Below are 27,259 nucleotides of genomic sequence, written 5' to 3'. Positions count from 1 at the left end.
TAAAAAAGGTAATAAATTCAAGTATTATCCTAAACATCAGATGGACACTCCTCTCTAATTCAGCCCTTACTATTATTGGCAAATTGTACATAAAATTCACAAACCATTTAAAAATAACATTTGAATGATACAATTGTTTCATCATTGCCACCTAAGCTAAATCTCACCCACACATTTTGGTGTCAAATAGTCCCAACTTGCTAACAACAGTAAGCTTTTATGAGGTACCTCGCATAAGCAGTAATACAAAGGTTCAGTTATGGTCCCTAATTGCACACCTATAGCGATAGGAAGCACCAGGCCAACTTTCAACCACCTGTGAAGGGCAGAGCCATTTTACTGACTGATCATTTACACAGTTTAAAGGCCTTTAAATAAATAACAGATGGGGAAGGAGGTAGGGAAGAGAGAAAAAGAGAGGAAGGAAGGGAGGAAGAAGAGAAGGCACGTCTCCTATGGGAGTCATCTGTATATTGCCTCCTGGGGACTGGAACAGTAATCAGCGCTGTAATAAACCCCAAATCAAATGAACACAACATAACACCACATGTATCACAAGCAACCCTTGTAATGGTTTAGCTTCTCACAGTGCTCACATAACAAACTGACAGATTCCTGATTTCCTCTAAAATTAAACATGGAAAACAGTATCCTGGAAGACTTGTTCTTTTCCTTTTGTTGTGAGGGTGACACCCAGCCTGACCCACGGAGAGCTGCTTCCTTCTGTGGTCAGCACCTCTTCCACCCTGCAAAGGTAAGCCCCAGGTGCTCTGCACCGACAGCCCCTGGGAACCCCAGCTGACGGCTCATGTGTTCCTCGCACAGCACACGCATTCGGTCACAAACTGCCCCCGAGGTGAATGTGGGGAGCACAAGCACGGATACATCTGATACATTTATATCAGGAATAAATTTAATTGTAAAAAAATCAAATTAAACTATAACAAAAACGACCTGAGAACCATTTATAGTTATAAAACATCATCATCACAATCATCATAAATTTGAATGGAAGATTCTTTGGTATTTGAAATCAGTCTCTGGAAGCACAGATTGAATTTAGTGCATTTCACAAAAAATTGCCAAGCTCCAATATTAAAAATACCTGGCCAAAGAGAAACTTGTTAAAACACTGACACACTGTTTCAAAGAGGAAATATCACTGAAAATCAACCTAGAAGTTCCAAATGGGAGCCTTGCCCTCATTCAACAATTTAGAAACACTCTGCTGACCGTGCCTCAGGACAGCCGCTTCAAATTCCCTCCACACCCTCCTCCGGAATGCTTCTTTCAGTAAAAGGGGAGTCCTCATTCTTTATGAACCTGTCACAGCAAAAAAGCCCATGTTTGTTCTTAAAGTTAACCAGTTTAGCCCATCCTAACCCTTGCATTGTTTTGCCCTGCTCACAGCATTTCTCGGCTCTTACGTGTTGGCCTTCTCACCCCAGGGTTCAAGTTCACAGTCCCTCATTTCACTCTGGAGAATCAAGAAAAAAAAAAATGTGTTCTGTGAAGAAAGATCACAAATCTGTTTTGTAGGAAACTCTTACAAATATATATGACTAAATTTTTAAAAATGGACCAGTCAGCTCAAAATGTCACAGGAAGTTAAATGTCTTCAATTTCAACATACAAAATATTACAGAAAATAATTCTCATTTCTGATTTTTACATGTCCGTAAAAATATTATCAAGCTTTAAAATATAATCTTAAGAAATGTTTCTCTATCACAGTTACCAAATAGCTAACTGTCCATTATTTAAAATTTTTTAAAAAAGTCACCAATATGGTAAGACCCAAGGCTCTAGGGAGATGGCTCCTAGGCCCACATCTTAAAGTCTCTTAACCCTGAATGTTGCAGGAAACACTAGGGCTGCAGTTCTAGTCCCAGTGCTGCCTCTAAATGGTTTTGGACAAGTTATTTAACCTCCTCAAACCTCAATCTTGCTATCATTAGCATTTTCCAAACTGTTCATAGGAATATTAACCTCATGAAAAAGGGATCTGTGTCCAAAAGGGATCTGTGCAGTCAGAAACTGCTGCACACAACTTCTCTTGAGGAGATTCACGATGTGATCAGCAGCATTAAAGGCTCTGAGAAATCCTGCAGCATGTTTGTTCAACTTTGTATCAATCTTAGATGACCTCAGATTCCCTTCACTGACTAGCATTTACTAGCATCCTACGGATCATTCTCTGGAGAACACTGGTCCAGCAGCCGCAGGTCTCTGGCAGCACTTTTACAAAGAGCACATAGGAAGAGCAAGCCAGTCTTCTGTCACGGGTTCTGAAGGTTAAGAGGGTTAAGATATAACGTCCTGGTATTGACGGGGCAGATGTTCGTGTTCAATGGCTCCTTGAAGATCAACATGAGTCCCTGTTCCTGATGACAGTCTTCACTCAGGGAAAGGGGTAACAACTGTCCCAGAATCTTGATGGCCACCTATAGCACAGTAAGTATCAGAACTCACCAGGAATGAAAAGTCATCTTCGATATAGTTCAGTCTTCTTTTCCAGTAGGACTCCTTCCTGTAGTAAATGCTTTTGCCACTGTTCCCTAGAACAGCTCTGGCCAACGTTAATAGGATCCTGGCCCTTAACCCATTTCCTTGTCCAGAACGGAGTGAACGCACAGGCGGCCATCAGGCCGTCCTCAGGTTAAACAGCTGCTCCTCCAAGAAGGCGCCCCCGAGCCCGTACTGCTCTTCATGCAGACTCATTTCTTCAGGTGACAAGTGGCTTCCTCCAAGAACAAAGTCTGCAAATCTGATAAGTATTTATTTGTTTTAAATAAGGTCAATGTCATCACAGAAAGGTTTATTTGGAAGATAACATGTTCTCTTACTATTTATCCTCCTTAATTAAATTGGACTTTATGTCAATAGAGAACAGCAGTTATACGCTGGATGCAAAAATGGCAGCGGCTTCTAGAGAAATTCAGGGAAAGAACAGAGAAGCAGGCACACTTACGAGCACTGACTGCTGCCGAACATACCCACTCCCATTTGCTCAGTCCTTGCCTCTTTCTTACTAGGTTCCTTATTCACGGTTATTTTAGCACATCAATACTTTCCCCTTTCAACGTTCAGTCTGAGGGCACTGTTATTTGGATAAGGCTATGAAGAAGGGGAAGCAGTAAGGAAAAAGATGTTGGGGCAAAGATGTCTCTCTTGTTCAACTTTGAAAATGATCTTCCATACCGGGGACCCCCCACATGGACGAGATCTTTCTGCCCTTCCCTCTCGGAACGTCCAGTAAGTGTCTGTCCTGACACTGGCAGTGGGACGCGACCTGCTACCGGCACCTGCTACCAGCAGGTCTGCTCCTGGTCTGAAGCGCACCTAGGGACCCACCGCGGCGCCCGCACACACCTTCTACCCCACGGTGGGCTGGAGCACGGGGCAGGGCTTACTTGTTGGGGGCCCGGAGCCTGGAGACGACCACCCAGGCCGGGAAGTCTGGCCTGCGACAGGCGCGCCGCAGCTCCTCCAGGGCGCCGCTGGTCTCCGTGTCCGCCTGCTCGCGGTACTCGTCCTCGGTGAGGAACCTGCCCGCCGGCTTGTCCGCGGCCCGCCACCGCTTTGTCTTCCTGAAACACGCGGCATTTGGTTGCTGGAGTCCTGGTCATAGCTGACTGCTCAGCTCAATCCTTAAGACTTATAAAAACACGTTTCTTAGAAAGGAGCAGTGACACCTGACTTCCTTGATAGGACACTGGAGCTCTGGGTTCTTACCGTGACCGCGGCACACAGAACATGCACAGCTGGGCCTCGCTGGACATTTCCTCTCCTCCCGGACTGTCCTGAATTACGTTTCTAGGAATTTGAGGCTCAATTTCTGACAGACATATTAATTGTATTTTTCATCTCAGTGACCTTTAACTGCACAAGCAGACCATGAAAAGTCTGGCTCTTTTATGCTTGGTTCGCTCACACTCTCAGGCACTAATGGAAGCAATTCTCTGAGATGCCCTTTTAAGGAGACCTGGTAGAATCAATGACCACTTAGTGCACAGGCCCAAAAAGAGAAGGGAAGATCTGCGGGATATCGCCTCCACCTAGTGGTGGAGATCCTGACTAATCCTAGAGAGGAATAAATACTGTACGAGAATCATTTATGTACAATAATTTATAATAACTCCTCCCTTGCCATATGCAGAGGGGATCATGACTGGAATTTTTTTTTTTTCCAATCAGGAAAGTCCTAAAGGAAAGAATCTCATAAAAATGGCAAGATGATAACACATATGCTTAGCACATATGTTACATTTAACAATGAGTTTCTTTTTAATATTCTTGGGTGGCTTAATAATTCAAAAAAATAAACAAATAAAAATATTCTTGGGTGCTTTAAAATTTAATTTAACAGGAGAGTCCCAAATCTGGATGAGTATAAGAATTATCAGGAGGTGGTTTAAACAGATATTCTCTTAAGGGTTGGGACTTGAAAAACCTTTAAACTTTTGAAGACTGTGTGGCAGTGAAGAGTCAGATCGGGGCACGGCTGACATTATTTCCTTCTCTTTTTCTGAATACCAGTCCGGTCTCCCTCGAGGAAAACCTCTGGCCTCTGAGCAGAAGACTAAGGCATGACTCTGGCTTTGAGGTTTATCCACGGAGTCAACAGAAGCAATTCCTTAGCCACTCTGAGCCTCGCTTTGCACGTAAGAACAAAGTGAAAGCAGTAACGTCTACCTGACAGGTCACTGTGGGGATGAAAGGAGGTCTTCTGTATAAAAGGGCTTAGCACAGTGAGTGGCCTCCAATGAGAGGTCGACAAGGGTGACTGAGAGAGTAGCAACCCTACACTAGGGCATAGTCACACAGCTCTTCATACAACTAAACTACTGTACAAATCAAGGTATTATTCCTCTGGTTTTGTTAGTTAACCCGTATGTTCCTGTTTTATCCTGTTGTTCCTCACATAATTATTCACTGGCAAAATGAGAAGCTAAGGAAATTACAGAACATCGTATTAGGTCACGTTAACAGAGTGTGCAAGTGCGCAGGACCATCACACAGATGACAGAACACTTCACACTTGGTGTGGCAACCGGATGTTTGAGGGGAAAGAGGCCCAAATTCTGTCTTGGGTTCCTCAAGCCACAAGCCTGGCCAAGGGCTGGAGGCTGGGGAAGTGGGGATTGGCCAGCCTCCTCCTAGCAGAGGGACCTCTGGTAATCCCAGTCACTGTCAGCCTCTGCGGCAGGCCCAGGAGCAGCAGCCAGCAGCAGCCCCTCCAACCAGGCCCTGCTGCCTTTCAGCCTTGCCAACATTCTCTACACAAGAACCCTGTCCTGTCACTGGTATGTGCTTCACACGGTGACACAGCTATATATGCAGTCCCAGATCCGTAAACTACCACTTACCAGAGTCTCCTTCCTCTCGGCTAGGTTTGCCTCATAAAATATTTATTAACTCCCTCACTGCCTGACTCTAGGCCCTCATCACCTCTTGCATGCTTGGCTGTGATGTTACCGCCTCGGGGCCTCCCGGTTATACACGGCCCCTGAGCCAGAAGGCAGCTGGGCCACATCCCACCACCCAGGGAGGTTCATGGTCTCCGCTTTGATCCTGACTGCTGAATGTATTTTTATTTCCCGATTAGTTGCCAACATTTAAACATAAGAATTCACATTCAAATCCATATTCCCAGCTTTTCTAAAAAACAAAAAACAGAAGATCTGGCAAGGCAGGGCCCGTACTCCTCCATGGCAACAGTCAGCTCAAGCTGAGTAGTGACTGCCCCCGTTCTGAGGATGCTGCACCGCAGAATTTCCCACAGTCCTCGGGAGTGCCCCAGCGCCTGACCCCTGCTCAGCATCACCCCCTCGGTTCCAGCCCAAAGCCACTGGATTCATGAATCTGGTCCAAGTGACAGGCAGAGAGCGCTGACTGAAATGCATGATGGCTTCCGGCCTCCACTACCTCAGACCCAGACGAGATTCCTTAGCACGGCCTGTGATGCCTCCATAGTGTTGCCGATGCCCCCCGCGCTCACCAGCCTCATGGTGCTACCGGACCGGGCCATCTCCCTGTCAGGAAAGTCCTTTCCACATCTACTCACCTCGCTGTTTTAATTCATGAAGATTCAGCCTAGTAATTTCTTCTTCAGACACTCCCTGGAACCCTCTCTATGTGCCGCAGTCCCTGATCAGGTATATCTTAACACTTCAAAGATACAGAACTGTAAGCTGCTGTCTCAACGAGCACGCCTCAGGGAGAGAAACTGTCCCTCCGTCTGTGCACCTGACTGAAAAAAAGGTGTTTGGACTCGATGACTAAGGACAGACATAATACAGCTGTGGCAGTGAAGTTCCCTCATCACTCTTTCTGTATTTTTAAAAGGCTTAAGCCTTAGCTTCAAACCTAAAAAAAAAAAAAATCCTAAGCATAAATAGTACTTTTCAATCATTTTTCTAGCTCTATTTCATAAGCACAACAAATACCTTTAAAGCAAACTTGGGACCTAATGAAAGGAAATGTAGAATGAAAGTACAAATTTTAGGCAACCCAGAGTGCAAGTAATTTTGCCACTGGTTTTAGTGAATTCTGGGTGAGCTATAATTACCTCGTAACTGGGGGCAGTTCCCTGAAAGACGAATGAAGACGAGAGATGAAATGGAATTCAACACTACGTTCTCTAGCCTCCTCCGCTCTCAAACCCCCAGATCAAATACAGTTAATCAGAGACGAAATACGACACGAGCAAGAAGCTTACCAAAACAATAAATAAAACCAGAGCTCAAAATGTCCAATTTACAAGGCAAAAAAGATACGCACCACCTCACGTAACTGAAGGCTTTCAGGGGGTAGCGCAGACTCCTGAAGGACAGGATGAGGACCATGACTGCATAAGAGCACTGGGGCACGGTGACCCCGCAGTAGATCAAGACCAGGGCGAGGAGCCGCAGTGTCCACGCCAGGAGATTTACGCTCCTTTCATCGACAAGGGGCCCGTGTTTGTAACAAACAGCAAAGCTGACAAATCCCACCATTAGGACATAGCCTGTAAAAAAGCAGAAGAACTTGAAAATCTGAACTTGAAAAGCTGTATGAAAAATCCTGGCAGAGCCTTGGCTTAAGCTAAGAACATATCAGAAAGACTTCATATTTATGATTTCTTTTTCCAAAGAAGTGAGACTGGAAAACACACAGAGGGACGGTTACCCCTTCCATGTGACGCGGCCTTCTGTAGTGACGGAGGGTGCGCAATGATGAATTATTACGCTATGGATCTGTTTTTCAGTCCAGAGTCCTCGATGGACCGATGTTCTCATGGTTGCTCTGGTTAGGATTGAAGCCTCAGCATAGGTCACAGCTGGCTACAAACTTTATTTTTTATTTTTACTTTCTAGTTAAAAAAGGAAGGTACAATTGTATAACAGATGGACCCTGCTGCACCCCACCCCGTGCAGTGCTCAGTTTCTGCACTAACAACGGTGGGACGATGAGACAGTTCGCATCTCCTACTGGGATCCAACGTGAAACATGCATTTCTCGTATATCCCACTGTGTGTTTCACTCATACCTAAGGAAGCCTCAAGATCGACTTTCCAGTTCAGAAAGGGGAGAGAAGAGCAAGTTAAATTACACCACAAAGGAGCCATGAGAGAAACCCAGAAAGTGGGACGCTCGGTCAGGCAAGGAGACTGGGTATCACTATGAGGAGAAAAGGAATTGTTATGGATTTAAAAAGACTTACGAGACATCGCAGATGCAAAATACGGTTCTGGACTATATCTCCCCTTGTACAACCAACCATCAAGGGCACTTAGGAAATCTAAACATGACCTGAGTAATTTATGTAATTGTTATTTTTTAAATTTAATTGTTATTTAACTACAGAGGAAAATGTTCTTGTTTTTTTAAAGATGCTTACTGAACTAGTCAGGGGGACATACCATGATATCTATAATTTACTTTAAAAATACTTTATCATTGGGGGGGGCGCCTGGGTGGCTCAGTGGGTTAGGCCTCTGCCTTCGGCTTAGTTCATGTTCCCAGTGTTCTGGAATCAAACCCACGTCGAGCTCTCTGCTCAGTGGGGAGCCTGCTTCCCCCTCTCTCTCTGCCTGCCTCTCTGCCTACTTGTGATCTCTGTCTGTCAAATAAATAAATAAAATCTTAAAAAAAACGAAAAAAGAATACAGATGTTATATATATATAATATATAATATATAATGATATATAATGATAATGATGTAATGATAAAGTTTGCCATATGTATGGCAAACTTCATCATAGTAACTCCTGGGTGGCTCAGTTGTTTAAGCGGGTGACTCTTGATTTTGGCTCAGGACGTGATCTCGGGGTCGAGATGGAACCCCACAGCTGAGTCCCCTGGCCAGCTACATGCTCAGAGTTCTCTTAAGGATTTTTCTCCTGCCTCTGCCCATCCCCCTGCACCCATGCACATACTCTTTCTCTCTCAAATAAAAGAATAAATAAATCTTAAATTGATTGCTTTTGTTTTGGGTGGGTGGACTTAGGTGAAAAATTTGGTGCTAAGGGGTTAGGAGAAAACTGATCCTCCCATTCTCCATGATTTCCCAAATAGAACAAATAAATAATTTTAAAAAGCTGTTTGGTTTTGGTTACATGAAATAAAAACAAGTGGCTTCCTAATAGCCTCTCTGTTTCTGAAAATTCAAGTTTTCATTAGTCATTTATATTTAGAATTTCTCACCTTTCATGCTGAATACATGAAGAAAAGGAAAGAGCCACATTTCAGAGAAATTTTTTCATTACAAGTTAGATCCGGCTAGAGCTTAACCACAATTCAATGGCATACAAGCAGTCAAAAGAGACAAACTTTTTTTTTTTTTTTGCTCTTTTGATCATTAGTACAGAAAACTAAGAAAGATGTCATAGGGGGAAAAAAAAACAGTCTAAAATGAGATCTATTGAACTGAAATCATCAACTGTGGGAATAAAATTTAAAAAGACTTTTAACAGCACTTCTCCTTAGTTCAAAAGGAAAATTTAGACTCTGGAAAGAAATGTATTTCCAAAGAAGGACTCCAGTTGTACTTTTCAGCTTTAGTAACAATAGAACATACTTTTAAAAAATTACCTACCTAATACATATACTCTGTTTTCATGCCACAGCCACTGGAGGTCCTCCATCCATCCGCACACAGCATAAACTGAAGCAAACCAACAACTGACCATTAGAGCCCAAAAGGTGCTGTACTGTGTGCAGAAGAAAATAAATGACAGTTTTTGGTTCACTCTCACAAAAATAGGAGTAAACAAATAAACCCTTTCTATTAGAAACTTCTACATCAAATTGCACCGATGTCAATTCGAGACTCTCTAAAGTCTTGTTGAAGTTATGGTCCATGAACCAGCGGCATCAGCACCACCCAGGAGCCTGCTGGAACGCAGACTCTCAGGCCCCGTGGCAGATTATGAGTCAGAGTCTGCATTTCAACAGCATCCTCAGGATACTGGAAAAGCACTATTTTAAAGAAGAAATTTATCTCGAAATGATGCTGGTGTTACAAGCTTTAAAGAGAATCTCTGCAACGCTATCATCATGAAGTACTATTTATCCTCAACTAAGTACAAAGCATTCTTTCATGAAAGGTGTTCTGGGAACTAATAATAATGAAGAAAATCCCCAGATAGAGCCATGCAGCTATTCAAGGCCTTGATCGTTCAGCATCACGGCCTTCTTCAGCTCTGCTAAGACAAGACAGGTTTCTACTCAGCACAGGTCAACCCCTGCCACTCATGGGAAAAATTTATTACCTAAAAGTAAAAAGGTCTCAAAAAAATTATCGCCAAAACTTAATACTTACTTTACAGTATATATAGTAACAAATACAAATGGAAACTCTAGAGAAAGATACCTTTTCAAGTCAGTTTCTACAATGTAGAAACACAGTTTTAATTAGGAACTGTCACAGTCAATGTGAATTAACTTTGATCAATTTTTCATGTCTATGAGATCATGGTTTCCCTCTTCTATTCATTTATACACAGTATGCCCACCTTAGGAATAAACCTTTTCACCAGCAGCAGGACAAAGACTAATGTCATCAGAACACCTAGCACGGTCCCAGAAGAGTAATAGAAAATAGGACTTCTGTCAAAACAAGCAGATAAAAGCCATTTAAATGTTAAGCAGGACTTTCAGTATTAAAACCATGTTTAACCTGATACTAAGAATACTAAGAAGAAAAACTCAGATGGTACCTTTAATTATATCCTATACTCTTAAAAAATGAAGTCTGTACTTGAAATTTATGGTAAATAGCTTGGCACTAACTCAAAACAAAATGTCCGAGTTACCTTCTCTGTTTAGAATCTGAAGTAAGAATTACTGAGCACCTCCTATGTAGCAGACGCTGGTCTGTGAGCTGTGCACGCACTCACAACAGCCCCGTGAGGTGGCTAGCCGGGTCTGAACTTCACAGGGGACGAAACAAAGGCACCAACATATTAAAGACCTTCCCCAAGTGAGCATTTGCCAGCTGGGACTCAGGCTTGCAGCCCGGCCTCTCTGAGTTAACTGACTGACATTGGGTTCTAAAAGCCACAGATTACATGAAACGCACTTAATTATACTACGAGAAAGATGAACACTATGGAGAAGAGCAGGCTAAGGAGTAAAATATTACTAGAAAAAGACTCCTTTTTCATGAGAGAAGTGGTAATATGCAAAATATCAGGTTATGTTTCTCCAAGAGTCAGACACTTGTTAAATTCAACTTCTGTATCAGAGCCACAAATCTTGGAGGCAGCTCGACTCCAACAGAGAGAGCAAGGCATCTGGCATCAGAAACCCGAGTAGAAATCTCAGCCCTAGCAAGAGCAGTCATGTGATGATGAATGCTGGCCTTCTCATCTATGAAATAAGACCAATACAGCGCTGACGCAATCCTTAAGAGGATCAGATTTTCAAATATATATTAATACATAATACAAAGTAATACAAGTAAAAGCACTCTGAAATATACATATCATGTGCTGTTACTCAGTTTTTAAAGGCCTTTCAAGCACTATCTTCAGATCTATTGTTTGTAAAACCACAGCAGGAACTAAAAGCTAGTGTGGAAATATTTAGCATGGGGTCAAAATTGTGCTATCCTCTTTTTAAAAGGATAAAGGATAATTGACAAAATTAAGAAAGTAAAATGGATACTTACTGACTCAACGTCTTTGCATAAAAGAAGAGGAAAACGCCTGCCACAAACACAAGGAAGAGTTTGAAATCCACAACTGGAGTAAAAAAGACAGACACACACGACAAAGGTTTTACGTCAATGTAGTTAGTGAAAGAAGAGAAAACTCAATTTATTGGAATGTCACTCCAGAAAAACAAAATCCAGAAAATCAGAAAAGAGACTTACTGTTTCGAGTCACACTAATTGTATAGACAAATATCTTCTTGACAGGTTTCACAGAGAAGCACATGGTCTCTCCATATGGATTGATGATTATGGTTATTTCATTAGACTCCTTTGGTGTCCAAAAATTATGAGTCATACACTTGATATAAGACAGAATGGTTTCTGGATATTGACAATTGTGTCTTTCTGTGATATATACAATACTGAGCAGGCCTGAACCGGTAATTTTCACCTATAAAATAAGAACAAACAAATCCATAAACACGTAAGCTCCTTCAAATCATGAGCAGAGGAATGAAGAGAGCCCGAGATAACGGAGGAAGAACACAGTCAGATGCACACAGTTCCGGGGATCCCAGCAATGTACCTACAGATCCGTGTTTAGTTCGAACATACTGGAGCACAGAGACTTTGCGAGGTGGATGTTTCTTCCCCTGGGTTGTAGGTGATTTAAATCCCTCCTCTAGCAAGTTGTTGTGGCCAAGGGACATGTGAAAAAGGATGGGAGAAAGCAACAGGTGGCAAACTACTTGGTCTATAAAGGGGTTTCTAGCTCTACCATTGTGTACTGTGTTTGAGGAAAAGCACTTCTTCTGGATCAGCTGCTCATGTGTAATTCAGGCTTCTCTCCCCGTGCCTCCTGAAGAATCCAACCACGGTTCCGTCCTAGTCAAGTCTCACAACAAAGCACCTGCTACAGTACCAAGCAGACACTGACAATCTAGCCAGTGATCATTAAATGACAACTGTGCCGCTGCCTCTGTCTGTCCCTCTCTATTCATACTCTTCTTTGTCCAAGAGTAAGGTGAGCCGGCAAAGAGGGAGATCACCACCTCACCGTCTCCGGCGTTAGGTGATATAACCCACTACCTACCCTCCTTTCTCTTGGACTTCAGCTCCTGGCTCACTGCTCTATTTCCTGTCATACTTCTCGGGGATTCAATACGCATAATACACACACCAAACTCCTTCCTATGCTCTGACTCTCTGCATCTTGAACTCCTCCCCTCTTGTACTCTTGCCCTCTGCCGGGCCTCAGCTCATCACTCCCAGGGCCACACCCTGGACCCTGTCATTACCAAACTACAGGCCCTCTATAGGTTGTTTTATGCATCCCACTGGCTGACCACCAACTCCTACCGTTCCAGTAAGCCCCTTATAGGACCTTGAACCCAGGAAGCCTTTGACCTCACCACACATCAAGCATTTTCCCCCTGCTCCTCACTCCTTCCTTTCCAGCTAAATTCCAAGGTCAATCATTACAAATCATTCCCTTGCATGTACCCGCCTCCTTTGTGGCGCTCTTGCTTTGTCAGCCCTACCTGCAAACTCCAACCCTCCACCCGTTTCACGCTTGGATTCGAACCACCAAATGGCACCAGATAAACCACACAGCAGTCTGACTTCAAGCCCGAGGGTGAACCTGAAGTGGGACGTAAAGCTACAGGTGATCATACCACACATTCCCTACTCTCTTCAACAAAGATGTCACAGCTTTTCCCTTCTCAACACCAACACCTCCTCCTCACCCTCACTCTTGGCTGAAAATGGAAGAAGACGAAGTCCACAGGCTCCCATCCCATTACCCAACCAGCGGTGAGTACCTGCAGGGACGTGCTCTGCTTCCTGCCTGTGGGGAGGAACTTTCTGCCACAGAGGAGATTTAAAGGAGATTCAAAGGGATCCTTTAGACTATCCTTTGTCTACTCAAGGACATCCTACCAATAGTCCTTCCCTTTCTACTGGACCACCCTACTGATGTGGGAAACAAAGACAAAAGAAAAATTAAATTTCCTTACTATCTATACTCCACTGGTTAAGTCCTTAAAACAGGCAGAATGACATTCCTCTAGAAACTCAGCTGCCTGGATGTTAATACTTTGCTAAGGGCAAAAGGCAATCTTAGCCCAACACCCAGGATCCTGTAAGTCTACTTTACATACAAAAATTCCTTTGGAAACTTCCTTTATCTCTATCTCTCCAAAATACATGTCGGCAATCATCCCCCAAGCACATGACCCACCAATATACAACTGAAGGGTCTGATGACTAAGGTTTCATTAGGCAGTAATAAATGACTTCTTCCCAACAACAGCTAGCCCCCTCAAGGTTCTGGAAACCTTGCTTCCAAAATTCCTTAGAGACTTACGCTGTCCCTAATTCCCTCCCAACTTAAGAGTATATAATGGGCTACTCCTCATGACCCCAGGGTAGCTCTTTCTGCCCATGGGTCCTGTCCCCAGCTTTAATGAAATCACCTTTTGCACCAAAGATGTCTCAAGAATTCTTTCTTGGCTATTGGCTTCAAACCTTAACATCTTTCCTACATCACTATTAGCATACAAACATGTTGATACTTTTCCCATGGCGGGGGTGCGGGGGAGCCTTCTATGGACTCCACTTTCCCCTCCAACCATCCCTTTGCTTCCCAGTGCAATCAAATTCTCTTACAAGGTTACCCATACCTGAAGTCTTCAGTTCTTTTCCTCCCATTCTCTCTTTAACCCTTTTCAGTCATGGAGTGTTTCATGCCCAAAAGGCCGTCCCTGACAAGGTCACCAGCAGCCTTCACGTTGTTAGGGCCAATTCATTCTCAGTCACCACATTTGATCCACGAACAGCATTGAGCACTGCTGACCACTCTCTTCTCCTTGTAACACCTTCTTCGTGCAGTGCTCCTTCTCTCTCTCCTCTGCTGGCTCCTTCCTCCTCCCTATGTGTAAGACTGACCAGGCTCAGCTATTGGTCCTCCAGCTAAACTCACTCCTTAGCACTGTCTACAAACACACACTGCCGCTGACTTTTTCAGAAAGTAACACAGAAAACATACAGAAGCTAGTAAGACTGCTACCCACAAGGGCTAGATAGGAATAGGTAGAGGAATGAGGGGGACTGACACTTCTCTGAGAATACTTCTGCATAGAGTTGCAATTTAAAACCATATTAATTCCATCCCTACTAATACATGTTAATAAGATCAACTAAGATAGGGAAAAAACCTGAAAACAATAAAAACAACTATTCAAATGGAAATGGCAACAAATAAAACAAAATATATCTCAAATGAATAATATAATCATATTAAAGGAGGTGTGTGAGAATGGGTTAACCTAAGTGATTCTGGAGCACAGTATTTAAACTATACACTCTCACACTAGAGGTAAAACACACTCTAAACAAATACTGACAAATAAATTACTATTCTATCATTAGACAAATAAATAAATATATTGAGAATAATGAAAACTAGTTTCTCCCCATCAGAGAAAAAAGTTACAAATACGGCAAGGAGATGAGAACGAACCCAGTAGTATGGAAAATACCAGAACTCGTGTTTTTCAACAAATGGAGAGACAGAAATAGAACGTCCACAGGTGTATGGGTGTGTATGTTTCTGTCTGTACACATATGACAATGGTATCCCAGCACTAATAAATACACCCAACGCTGAATGCTCCTTGAAAAAAATGTATGACTCCAGAGTTGGGCTGAAGAAATTGTAAGATAAGCCTGGAACATCTTGCTTACCAGAAGATGCCCAAATGATAGGCACAAAATAAAAGGACACATGAGCTACCTTAAAGGTGCTCTTACTGGCCAAATCTAGGACGATGTGAACGTCAGAGTGAATAATGAGGTAACAGACAATCCACAATCGTGACACTGTGTGGATACAAACAGACTGAAGGAGTAAAACCTCTTCCTTACTGAAGAGCGCTGATGGATGTGGAAAGAATCGTGGAATTAGAAAAGGACCATTTGATAAACATCCTGATAACTGATTCATGCAAGGATCATCAATGAATGATAAAACTAGGAAGGGAAAACCTGATGAGGGAGGAAAAGGACATCTACATAGTTTCAAATTACCTCCTCCAAATACTCATTTATTAAAAGGGCAAAATGGTCACTTTATAGTGGTAAAACTGTAAATTTCCAGAGACCACCTTACCCAGGTGATCCAAGTGGTGTGTATCATCAGTAATGGCACAAACCAACATCATGTGCCTTCTGATACGCTGTCCTATCTTTTCCCTCAGCCTAGAATATACTCTTTGTATAGTATCTTGGTAACTCACGAACTTCATTAACATCTTTCTCAAGTTCAACAAGAACTACCCTGACCCCACTTTTTATACTGTAACTTACTCCCCACCTCCCTCATTCCACCTCCCTTACTTTACATTTTCTGTTTTCATGGCACTTACTCATTTTATAATTTTCTTCTCTACCTCCTACCCCTAGGAGCCTAAAAATCATAGGAACAGGGATCTGTTTTAGGATCCTACGATACTAATGTATCCTAAGAGCCAGTAATAGTTCCTAGCCCCTAGCGAGTGCTTAATAAATATGTTAAGTGCTGAATGATGGGAAGTACTAGGCTATTGAGATTAACTATTATCTTGGCCATCCCTGGGATCAGAGAAGGGCTTGGGATAGAAATTATTTTGGAAACTACGAGAAAGGGTGTTTTCTTGAGTTGTGTCTGAACGATGACCACACTGTGCTCACTTGGATACCATATTTCTTTGGAATGGTTTGGAGAAGGGCTGATAAAAAGCATGAAGAGTTAATGTTCCCTTCCACATGCCCCTTTCCCTTGGGTCACTCTATGTGATTCCCGAGTCAGCTTTCATACTGATACGCTGCTCTATGCCATACAAAAGCTATTTTTTATTCTTGAACTAGAATATTTTAATTCTCAGTTCCTAAAACATGATTTAAATGTAGGCTCTTACCTGCATAGTCGACCACATATATTTCCACTCCATTTGGGAATTTCGATTGTAGCAGTAACAGTCCGAGTCAGATGTTTTAATAAAATCCATTTCCTTCAGAGTTTTACACCTTAGAACTGAGAGACGGAAAAGAGAAGTACTTCCTAAAATGTTTTATTTCCCAGAATCTTATCTTTTATTTCTTTCTCTTCACAAGAATAATGCTGTTTTTACATTCTCTAACCAATGAACTTTTCTACATGGTAGTTACAGTCCCTCAGTCTTTCCAGCCCACAGGAGACAGACAAAAAAATTATAGTCCAGTGTCAATTCTCTTACGATATATGGGAGGTACTGTAGGAACACAGAGAACAGGTCCTTCAGTCTTGGAGCAGAGGGCAAGAATTGGGGGCAGCTTCCTAGAAAGGGGGAAATGAGAGAGAGCAGCGAGACAGAGAAGACAGTTCAGAGGGGGGCAAGAGATGAGGGAAATCACGGAAGCAGTTTAGTCATTCACTGAGGACGGCGTATGGGGACTACACGGGGGCCTTCCAACATCTGCAGGGAGACGCAAGCGATGGCCACCACTTCGCGGAGTACAGACGGCGCGTTGAATGCTGAGCACCGAAGCCTTCTAGGTAAGCATCAAAGTCTCAGCAGGAAACTGCTGACACTCCCCAGGCTTTTACCGAAGAGTTCGGGAGACTGGGGCAGAGTTAAGACATTAACACCGTGAGCTAAGGCACTGGGAGCTTCACATCAACAACAGCAGGAAGCCTGTAACATCCCTAGGCCTGAAATGGCAAAGGTAGGGCTGGATGTTACTGCAGCTTCTCAAGCCAGGAGGACAGTCTAATGGGATGTGATCCCTGCCAGAATGTGGGATGGTGGGACGAGGGGGCACCACGTCAGCCTCTGTCTCCTGCCCTCCTCGCAGGGCCTCTCACTGGCCAAACACTATGGGAACCAAAGGCCCTTTGATACAGCCCACAGACATCAGCTTCCAGACACTGAGCAGGGGAGGGAAGGACAAACAGAGCATCACCAGTTGGACCAGGGAAACAACAGGCACCCAGCTGTGTTTTAGAAGAAGCATTCTCAAAGCAACGTGCAAGTTTAGAGGTGAAGAAGACTGAAAGCAGAAGAACCACCAAGGAGGTGCCTGCAGCAGCCTAAGCAAGGACAGAGCTGGGCAGGAGGGAGAACGAACAGATTAGCGATCCCTTATGACCGGGACCAACAGGCTCTGGAGAGTCATTAGATAAGGGAGCACAAGAAAGGGAAGTTCTGTTAAGTGGAGAGATGGCAAGGCCCTTCACGCCAATACGGAACAGCGGAGAGGATGCAAGCTCGTGCAGGGCAAGGGGGAGGAGTTCAGTCTGGGACAGAACTAAGTTCCGGTTGTGGGACTATGTGAAGATGGACGGGGCTGCAGCACGGGAGAAATCTGGAGACAGAAGTAGATACGTATGTGTGTCTGTGTGCATAAACATAAACATACGTGCATTTGTGTGCTGTATGTAACATTAAATAATGTACAACACACCACCATATACCATAATATACAGAGGAGAGACAGGTGCTTTATTAGAGAGAGTAACTAGCATTAAGGAAATTATTAAGTAATGGGGTTCATTTTATTCTGTGGCTGCCTCTGTATCAGAATTTAAAATGAGGTAAGATGCCTTTTATTCCTCAGTCAGGGTTGGAGGCTATGATCTGCCCTTGGGGATCACGGTCAGGGCTGCCACAAGCTGGCAGGCTTGTTTTCCTGCCTCAGACGTCTGTGCTTACTGGGAGCCCCCACTTGGTCTATACCAGGCGTGCTGACCCCCCAGCCAGACTAGGGTCTGAAGTGGCAGCACCGGGCCCTGGAGCTCTCCTTGGATAGTGCCAGGTTCTCACGAGCCGATCCTGGCCTGTGTTGCCCCCAAAGTAGCTTGGCGCCCGGCCTGCCCCACAGGCAACACCTAACAAACACACCTAAACAGGTAGTCACCTACCACAGAGATGCCTGTGAGGGAGTGGGGCGCTCACCTCCTGCTCTCCTACAAACAACGGCTTTGGCCCCAGGACGTATCACTGGGGAGGACAGGGTGTCCAAAAGTGGGGGGTTCGGTTGTTGAAGGGGCATCTGAAGCCACCTAGCTCATTCTTCCCTGCCTGGATTAGTTGCTACCAGCCAGGCCTTTCCATCATCCACTCCGAGTCGCGTTGCCCATATGTGATCCCCTACAGGAAGTGAGGAGCAGGGTGGTGAGGGAGAGTGTGAGTGGGTGCTGGAGGAGGAGCTCTGCAGGCGTCTGGGCAAGGAGGTCAGACCTGACACTCAGTACAGCAGCCACAAGCACAAAAGCCCCAGTTCTTTTATTTTTTTTTTTTAAGATTTTATTTATTTATTTGACAGAGATCACAAGTAGGCAGAGAGGCAGGCAGAGAGAGAGGAGGAAGGAGGCTCCCTGTTGAGCAGAGAGCCCGATGCGGGGCTCGATCCCAGGACCCTGAGATCATGACCTGAGCCGAAGGCAGAGACTTTAACCCACTGAGCCACCCAGGTGCTCCAAAAAGCCCCAGTTCTAAGGGTTCACGTTCTCCAGTCTGACAGCTCTGGCCTCACACAGTTGCAAGTGGGAAATGTTCTATGCTGAAGAGCCTACTTCCATCAGCTGACAAAATCATGTTTTAGAGAAGTTTTCAAGTTCTGTTTTTCTTCAGAACAAAAGTTCTGAAAGCATCATATTTTGTTCTAAAAGCAATAAACCACTTTCTGCGGGGAAAACAAATAAAGTAACTGAGATGAAAATCCTAAAATTCTTCTGGATCCAGGATAAGGTGTCACCACTGGCTCTGTCAACAGGAAACAGAGAACGAACGCTGTGGGCACACAGAGAGAGGGACCTTATGCCCAACCCCCATGTCCTTCAAGGGAAGTGCCAGCGCAACCTGCTACAGCGAAGATGAGCAAGGACAGAGTAACTAGTAACTAGTCGCAATTTCGTCCACTTCAGGAATAATACTGAATGAGCCCACACAGGTCCATGTCCTGCTAGAAGCGTCCTAAGCATTCTGCTGGAGAAAGTGCAAACAGACCCGGGGAGAAGACGCAGCGTGCCCACCCATGTGACCATGTGACCACACGAAAGTCACAACAGAATCCAGTATTTTCCACTGGGACACTGTCAAGTCACTTAATCTTTACTCTTAACATGGTGAGGAAATGCATATGTTTTTAAATATACGAACAAATTTGCTGAGTTTGAGAGTCTGAGATGCAAACACAAGAGTCTGAGAGACAGGTCTCAAAGAGGCACGTGAAGGAAGGTCCAGAGGCCCTCGGCATAGAGGATACGAACAATTAAAAACGTATCCCCAGCATGGCCTGTTTATAAACAAGACCAAAAGGAGAATGCAGAAGCAGTGCGACCAACACAGAGCACCCCATGCTGAGGCGAATTCTCGGGTAGATCTGAGATGCAAGGGACTCCTGGCCATGGCCTACGCAGGGGAGAGGGCACTCCTGGCCATCCAAGGGCCGCAGCCAGCTGTAGAAAAGACCTTGTCAGAGGCAGTGTAGTACCTGGGAGCCCCTGAGCAGCGAGAGCACACTACCAGCCTCCAGGTAGTGGAAGCAGAGGCAGGACTGGAAGGAAGGCTGTGGACTGACCTTACGGTGTCCCTCGTTGAGCCTCTCCAGAGTCTCCTGTGGTGTCTCTGAGCAGAACAGGGCTAAACCAGGTGGCAAGAGCTGACAACTTTACACCGGGGGTCCTCAATAAAAGAGGGGAATCCCTGCCTATTGTTGGAAAGGGACTGCATTCCAACAGAACAGGGGCAGGGTGGGGTCGCCTCAGGTCCAGACCGCAGCAGCCCCAGACCACGGTACGAACACTGACTCCCAGCCAGCTCTCTCTTCAGGCTTTCTCCTAATTCCACACTTGTGCCCAATCTTAGGCACTTTTCCTTTTCTTTCACTTTTTTTTTTAAAGATTTTATTTATTTTATTTTATTTGACAGAGAGAGATCACAAGTAGACAGAGAGGTGGAGGGGAAGCAGGCTCCCTGCCCAGTAGAGAGCCCAATGCGGGGCTCGATCCCAGGACCCTGAGACCATGACCAGAGCCGAAGGCAGAGGCTTTAACCCACTGAGCCACCCAGGCGCCCCCGTTAGGCGCTTTTCTTAAGGGTGACTCCAGGGCTGCTGTCCGCATGCCTCTCCCGGTAGGCCCTACTGCTTCAAGGAATCAGCCCCGTAAGAACAGGGAACTACTCCTCTTGTTAGCTGTTTGAGGGAATAGCCTCTTTCTGGGACCTGAACTTGGCAAACAAACACTGCCCTCCATTGAGTTTTTTTCTACTTGGTCCTAAGACCATCTCCTAGACCATGTGACGTCTGTAACTTAAGAGCAAGATGGTGTAATACAGTGCGATAATTTGAATTTAGAAGGAAATGCTTCTCTGTCATCCAGGCCAGTCTCCTTGCACTTGGATTACTGTAAAAGCCTGGTTTCCCTGCTTCCAGCATCACCCCTATGATGCTCCCCTGCAGCCCACTCTCCAATCGGCATATAGATCATTTAACAACATCAATCAGAGCACATCATTTACCTGCTGAAAACCGATGACTTCAGACTGCAGCTGTACCAAAGTCCACCCTCCCGTCCAAGGACCTAGGACCTCTGACATTCTCTCCTCTGCTCCCTTCTCTCACTGCTCAGGCCACACCAGCCCTCCCGCCCTCAAGATGCTGAGACACTCCTGCCTCGAGTTTTCCTACTTGCTGAGTCCTTGACCTGCAATCCGCTCTCCCCAGCTTTTGGCAGAGCTTGCTTCTCCTGATCACTGAGGTTTGCCCGAACATCAGCTTCTCAGGAAGGCCTTCTCAGACCCCACTGTCTAAAATGGCACACTCCAACCCCTTTCACCCACTTTCTTCTCACCCTGCTTTATTTTTTCCTCATACTATTATTAGTTTATACTCTGTCTCTCCATAAAGTTAGGGACAGCATGTTCATTACCGGATCCCCAGCCTTTAAATATCCACCTTTTGTATGTAGGTTATAATTTGAGAGTGTTGGTGGGTCATTTGGGCATGCACAGCAGAGACAATGAAAGCCTGGCCAATCTTTGTGAAAGGCTGCCCAGTACCAGTCAGCACCATAAAAGGAGGTGCACTCTGGCCTTCCCCTTGAAGCAACCTGATGTAATCAGACACCCCATCCAGCCTGGGTCACATCCCACCTACGGAACCCACAGGCTAAAGCTCCCCCTCACCCCACCTCATCATCAATATACCTTAACTACAGGGTTGAGAGCTGTAATCCTTACCATCCCTTGGGCTAGGGACCTTCTTTATCCTTCCTGGACAGAGAAGAACAGAGAGAAGCAAGAAACAAGAAGCTTGGTTTTGTTTTACTCGTATATGGTACATCAGTGTATCCTGCACAAGGGGCCTCTCAGTTAGACGAAAGTAACTTGCTCCGAATTTCTCCTCGGTCCTCTACAGGATTAAGCAAAGTACAGACGGAGGTAGGTTGCTCTGGCAGGGATACCCACAGAAACACTACTAAAGGCATGTTGTGAGGTGCTCCCCTGGAATTCTCGAGTGCCTCTGACTTTTGAGGTGAAGCTGATGTCAAATTTACACAACACATGAGACAACAGACGGTCTTAGCATTTCATGGTGTCCTCTGGCTACCCTCATTATTACTAACTCTCTCTTCAGAGATGAACTTCATTCAGTTCACATAAGAGCCCCTAAACATCTAAGGAACTAGAAACAGCTACAAGAAACCACAAATCCAGCTTCACGGCAGTTCATGTAAACCTTAAGCCAAGGGCTGGCTGGGCTAAGCATAAAGCAGTGGCTGTGACATCAACACTGTTTATCTAGGCTTCTTCTAGAGACATTGTACTATTCAGTTTTTACTTCCTCCATCCCCACCTGAGGGAGGGAACAGAAGATGTAGCAGCTGGACGGCTTATCTGAAACCTATCAGCTGCTCGAGCTCTGAAGTCTGGGAAGTGGCCTGCCGTCTGTGGGCATCATTTATTCCGGGGCCTCAGTCTTGGCTCGTTCATTCTGTCAAGATGGAACTTCCTAGAGGCAGATGTAGGCCAACCCAAAGATATCACAATGATACCAACAAAATCCTCTCACAATACAATTCAGAAAACAAAAAGGAATTTCTAGGGATTCAGAAAAATGTAATAATAACCATTCATTTGATCAGACTCGAAAACAATACCTGCCCAGGGACAGCTACTGTTTCCACCTGAGGCTGAGTATGTTTCTACCCCTAGAAGGTGCCCCATAACGCTGGTATTCACAGCCTCAAACCTGATTCCAGATCTAGAGAAAGATCTGCAGGGCCAGTCCTGAATGCCATCCTTCCTACGCCTACCCCCAGCAAGGCTGTGTCTCAGCCATGACATGATCATCACCTTCTGTAACTCCCTGCAGTCCTCAAAAGGTTCTCTCGATTCTGCAATAAAACTGACTTCTGATTTTCTGGACAGTTGTGCCCAGACTGCTAAGACAAAGCACAATTATTTACATTACCAAAGGATTTGAGTCAGGGTGACCTTACCCAGTGAGATTCCTTAGTTCATTTTAAATAGTACTCAATTTATAAATATTCAATTAATCTAATTTAAGACTCTATAGCTTATATAAAAAAGGGACAGATGGGTTATCACTTGCTTTAATAAATTACATTTTAAATTACTACTTTGTACAGCTTTTGTCATTTATTAGTTTTCCTAAATGTAAAAGAACATATTTAAGTTAAAGAATTTAGTCATACATAAGGTAAAAATATTCAAAACTTCAGAAAAAGGCAGGTAGTACTTAAGCCTACTTATAGAGTATGCTAAAAATAAAAAGCACAAACACTTCTCAAATTTCAGCAGATCTTAAACAACTTCCAACATAAAAATATTCCAGCAACGTTCCTTCGAAAAATTTAACCTTCATATGGCCCTCATATGGGAAGAAAATATCTTCAGATGAAACTATAACAGAATAACAAAATCACTTATTAAATTAGAGAGCCCTTTTCTCCATTTGGCCTATTACTGCTTCTCTTTTGGGACAAGAAGAGGGAAAAAATATAAAAATTTTTAAAAAGCAAAACCCAACAAAACTTAGCTCCTGAAAGCTCAAAGGAAGGATTTTTCTGGGTATTATTTGTAGATTCACATCTTCAAAGGAGTTAGCATGGAGCACCAAAATTAGAAGGTAACTTCTCTATTCTATTAACCCTAGTTTAACCAGAATTGACTATAAATCTTGATTTTTATTTCTCCAAGAATGTGCATAGAAAATGAATCTGAGGGGTGCCTGGGTGGCTCAGTGGGTTAAGCTGCTGCCTTCGGCTCAGGTCATGATCTCGGGGTCCTGGGATTGAGTCCCGCATTAGGCTCTCTGCTCAGCGGGGAGCCTGCTTCCTCCTCTCTCTCTGCTTGCCTCTCTGCCTACTTGTGATCTCTCTCTGTCAAATAAAGAAATAAAATCTTAAAAAAAAAAAAAAAAGAAAATGAATCTGGAATTAGCACATACTGATGCACATTCAGGCCGATTTTAACTTCAAGGACTGATTTTTCTTCTCCTTAGATGAATCTGAAAGCTGTGGTTTCAAATGGGCCATCACTACATAGCCCAAGCCTGGGAACTCAACACAGTGGCCTGAACTACATCATAAGACAGCACATGGTTTCAAGGGTCCTCAACCTGGGCTGCAAACCATGAGTAAAGTCAGCCAGCCAGCCAACTACCTGCCTCTCCTGTCACTTGCCTCCGACCTTCCTCCAAATAGGGGGACAGAAAGCTAGCCTGGCGCTGGATGTTCTCTATTTTATGGAAGTGTGTGTGTGCATTCAAGAGAATTTTACAACAATAAAGTATCATGTGATCCAAGCTTCTCATGTTATAAATGGGCCCTATTATGAAAGGAAGTCCCAGTGTTTGATCTCAGTTCATAAAACCACTTTTACAGCAGCAATGTTCCTCAGACATAGTCTAGTCCAAGGGTTCCAAAGTGGTGTCACTGGCACACCACAGGATCCAGGATGCTCCACAGCCTGTCCCATATAAAGCGTATCTGGAATGGCAAAAGTTGCTGTAAGGCTTCATAAGTTGCCATTTTTCTTGGCTCTGCGCTAGAATTTTATCAACTCCGTGTACCTCCTGCATGTCTCCGGCGGAACAGTAGTTCTGACATGCATCTATGTAGCTCTCTGGCTAACAAAACAGAAGTCATAGTTAACACCAAATGTTGTAACACAAACATGAGAAGTACCGGGTTCACAGAAGGAAATAAAATGGTGAAGAACATGCTGGAAATCATTCCACAATGGAACAACTTTATCGTATGATGAGAAAACAGTGGTCCATAAAGACTATGGGCCCGGACCAAGGTAATTCTAGGAGTGGGTGGGGGCATGGAAGGAAAGTCTAGAAGTGAAGGTTCTGGATGTCGATCCGGGCCTCCTCACAAGTGTCTGGCTGCTGCCATGCTCGGAAACCCTCCGTCTCGGGCGCGTCTGGGATTCACCTGTTCACCCGGGTAGAATGGTCACACTGCTTACTACTAAGCCTGCCTTTCCCCATCCATAAAGCGGGTGTCTAACGGTCCTTGCTCTCAGAGGACGATCACCCGCACTGGACAAGATACCGCACTCGGAGCACTTCCGACACTGCTGACACCTCGTGAGCACTCAGCCACGGAGTGCTGCATGACCACCCGTCCAGAGCAGTCGCCCAAAGTGGGAGTCACTGCAAGAGTCCCTGCGGCTGGCGGCTCCGGCAGAATCCGGCCGTCGTCCCCAGCCTTAGACAAAGAACCCCGACCTCGCAGGAGCAGGGCCTCTGCCCAGCAGCAAGACCAGGCTTGGCTGCCCCTGCCAACAGAGGTGGCCGAGGAGATGAGAAGCTGGTGGACAACAGCGCCAGGAAACCTTGACGGACGTGGTGCGGGGGTGGGGGAGGGGCGGAGCGCGGCTCCGCGCGTGGTGAGCCGCAGCGGCCCCTCCGCGCGGGATCCCGGGAGCACCCCCGCAGGGACCGCGGCGGCGCCCCAGCTGCCCGCGTCCCACCGCGCGCCGACCTCGCAGCGACGCCGCGGGACACGCAGTATCGGGTCACGCGGGACCGGCCGCGGGTCCCGCTCCAGGCCGCAGGGCCCGTCCGCGGAGGAGCCGCAGCCATCGCCCGCTCGGCCCGGGTCCACAGCAACCGCCCCGGGAGAAGCACGGACGTTCCGCCGCGAGCCGCGCGCCTCCGGGGGCCGCGCGGGGCGGGCAGCCGGGGCCGGGCAGCTGCGGGGCCGCACACGAACCACCGCACTGCGGTCGACGGGGGAACCCGGCGAGACGCGGAGCTCCGCCGCTTTGCTTCTGCTAAAACCAGGAGAACGTGCAGGTGCGGGGCGCCCGGGGGGCTCAGGCCATGCTCTCAGGTCCCGGGATCGAGCCCCGCGTCGGGCTCCCCGCCTCCTCCCCGCCCCCGCCCCGCCCGCCTGTGAGCTCGGTCTGTCCCTCTGTCCAGGAAGTAAATAAAATCTTTAAAATTTTTTTTAAAAGGCCAGATGCCGCCCGAGACCCCAGGGAGCCCGAGCAGGCGGGGCGGGGGCGGGCGCCGGCTGCGCCCCGGGGTGAGCCCGGAGGAACGAGGCAGCGCCCGCCGGCTCCCCGCCCCCCGCCCCCACGACGCCGCCGGGCGCGGGCGGAGCAGCTGCGGGGCGCGGGCTGCGCGAGAGCCGGAAGCCGGGAGCCCGCGCCCGCCCGCCCGCCCGCCCGGTTACCTGAGAGCGCGGCCGCCGCCTCCTCTCCGCGCGCGGCGCCTGCGGGCGGGGCGGACAGCGGCGGCAGCCACAGGAGCAGCCACCAGCGCCCCGGGGGCCGCCGCATCCCGCCCCGGAACCAGGGCGGCGGCGCGGGCCGCGGCGGGCCGGCTGGGCCGTTGGCAGCGGAAACCTCGCGAGGCCCGAGAGACGAGGGGGCGGCGGGGCCCGCACGCGGGAAAGGCCGAGACCCCGCCTTCCCGCCGCCGAGGAGCAGCCGGCGCGAAGCTCCCGCGGCCGGGGGTGGGGCGCGGCCGGCGCAGGCCGGAGCCGCCCCCCGCCCCTCCCAGCCCCCGCCTCAGGGCTTCCGGGCCTCGCTGCCCCGGAGGCCGTCGCGCGCGCCGCGGTCCCGGCAGTCTCCGCGCGAGGCGCCGGTCGTGGGGGAGGGGGAGGGCTCGAGTGTGGGCTCTGCCTCAAACGTCCTCGACCCGTGCGTGACCTGCGGGGTTTTAGGGCTGAATTCTCGGACGTGAGTGACGCTCCGTGAAGAGGAAGACCGTGGAGGAACCTCCTTTTTGTTTTACCAGTAAGAGTTTATTTTCCCTTTGTTTCCTTTTCCGTCGCTGTGAGACAGCAGCAGGCGCGCTCGCTGCCCAAGGACGCGTGTCCGAGCGCCGGGGCGCCCCGCGGGAGAGGCTGGGACGTGCTTCGCCCTGCGGCCCCGAAGGCCGCCGCCGTCCGCGAGGACCGGAAGACGGTGGGCGGTTGCCACGGGGTCCGGGCGCAGGAAGGGGGGTCGGACGGGCAGAGCGGGTCAGAAAGTCGGGATTTAAAGTTGTAAGTACGCCGCGGTGACGGGACGCGCCGTGTGACACGGTCGCTAACGAGGACGCTCGCCCGAGAGCCGCCGAGGGTAAATCACCGACGTTCTCGCCGCGCGGACGTTCTGGAACCGCGTGAGGTGACGGATCCCGACTTAGTGACGTTCCGCGGCGCGTGTCAGTCACACGGCGCCCCTGCAGCCGACGCAGCGTCCTGTGCCCGTTACGTCGCCGCGAAACTGGAGAAAATACCTGAGCGGCCTGAACGCCGATAATTAGCATAGAATTCGCAGACTTCGGTAGGTTATACTGCATTTCTGTGTTTCTGGAGCACAGATCTTCCTCAGGCCCCGAAAATCCACTAATGTAATTCACTATCTCAGACGAAGCACTGACTGCAACACAAGTTCCTCTCCTCTCTTCTAACTCTGGTCTGCTTAGGTGCCTTGGAGAAGCCAGTGGTGACAGAAATCATCCCCTAAAAATAACTTCGTTTTCCCCAAACGTGTAAGCAGGACTCCCGAACCGGGCTTTCCCTGCTTCAGCGTAAGATTTAACCATTTGTCCTCAAATCCCTTGCA

At 46.7% G+C, this 27,259-nt stretch overlaps 1 protein-coding gene across 2 annotated transcripts; it reads right to left on the bottom strand.

The window, feature by feature from the left end:
* Nucleotides 1–891: 891 nt before the first annotated feature.
* Nucleotides 892–26,260, bottom strand: NEMP2 (nuclear envelope integral membrane protein 2). Of its 2 annotated transcripts, none has more exons than XM_082691642.1 (9): nucleotides 25,879–26,260; nucleotides 16,100–16,215; nucleotides 11,361–11,592; nucleotides 11,157–11,229; nucleotides 10,000–10,093; nucleotides 9,081–9,195; nucleotides 6,784–7,009; nucleotides 3,414–3,590; nucleotides 892–2,767 (listed from the first exon to the last, which is right to left on the bottom strand). In XM_082691642.1, the coding sequence occupies exons 1-9, from the start codon at nucleotides 25,982–25,984 to the stop codon at nucleotides 2,644–2,646; spliced, it is 1,263 nt and encodes a 420-aa protein (XP_082547768.1). In that variant the 5' UTR covers nucleotides 25,985–26,260; the 3' UTR covers nucleotides 892–2,643. The 2 variants fall into 2 exon arrangements, with proteins under 2 accessions (XP_082547768.1, XP_082547769.1); XM_082691643.1 differs by lacking the exon at nucleotides 25,879–26,260 and adding an exon at nucleotides 18,116–18,295.
* Nucleotides 26,261–27,259: the final 999 nt, after the last annotated feature.

The sequence above is a fragment of the Mustela nivalis genome (assembly GCF_964662115.1).
Source record: "Mustela nivalis genome assembly, chromosome: 11".
Lineage (NCBI taxonomy): Eukaryota > Metazoa > Chordata > Mammalia > Carnivora > Mustelidae > Mustela > Mustela nivalis.
This window is presented reverse-complemented; position numbering and strand designations above follow the sequence as displayed.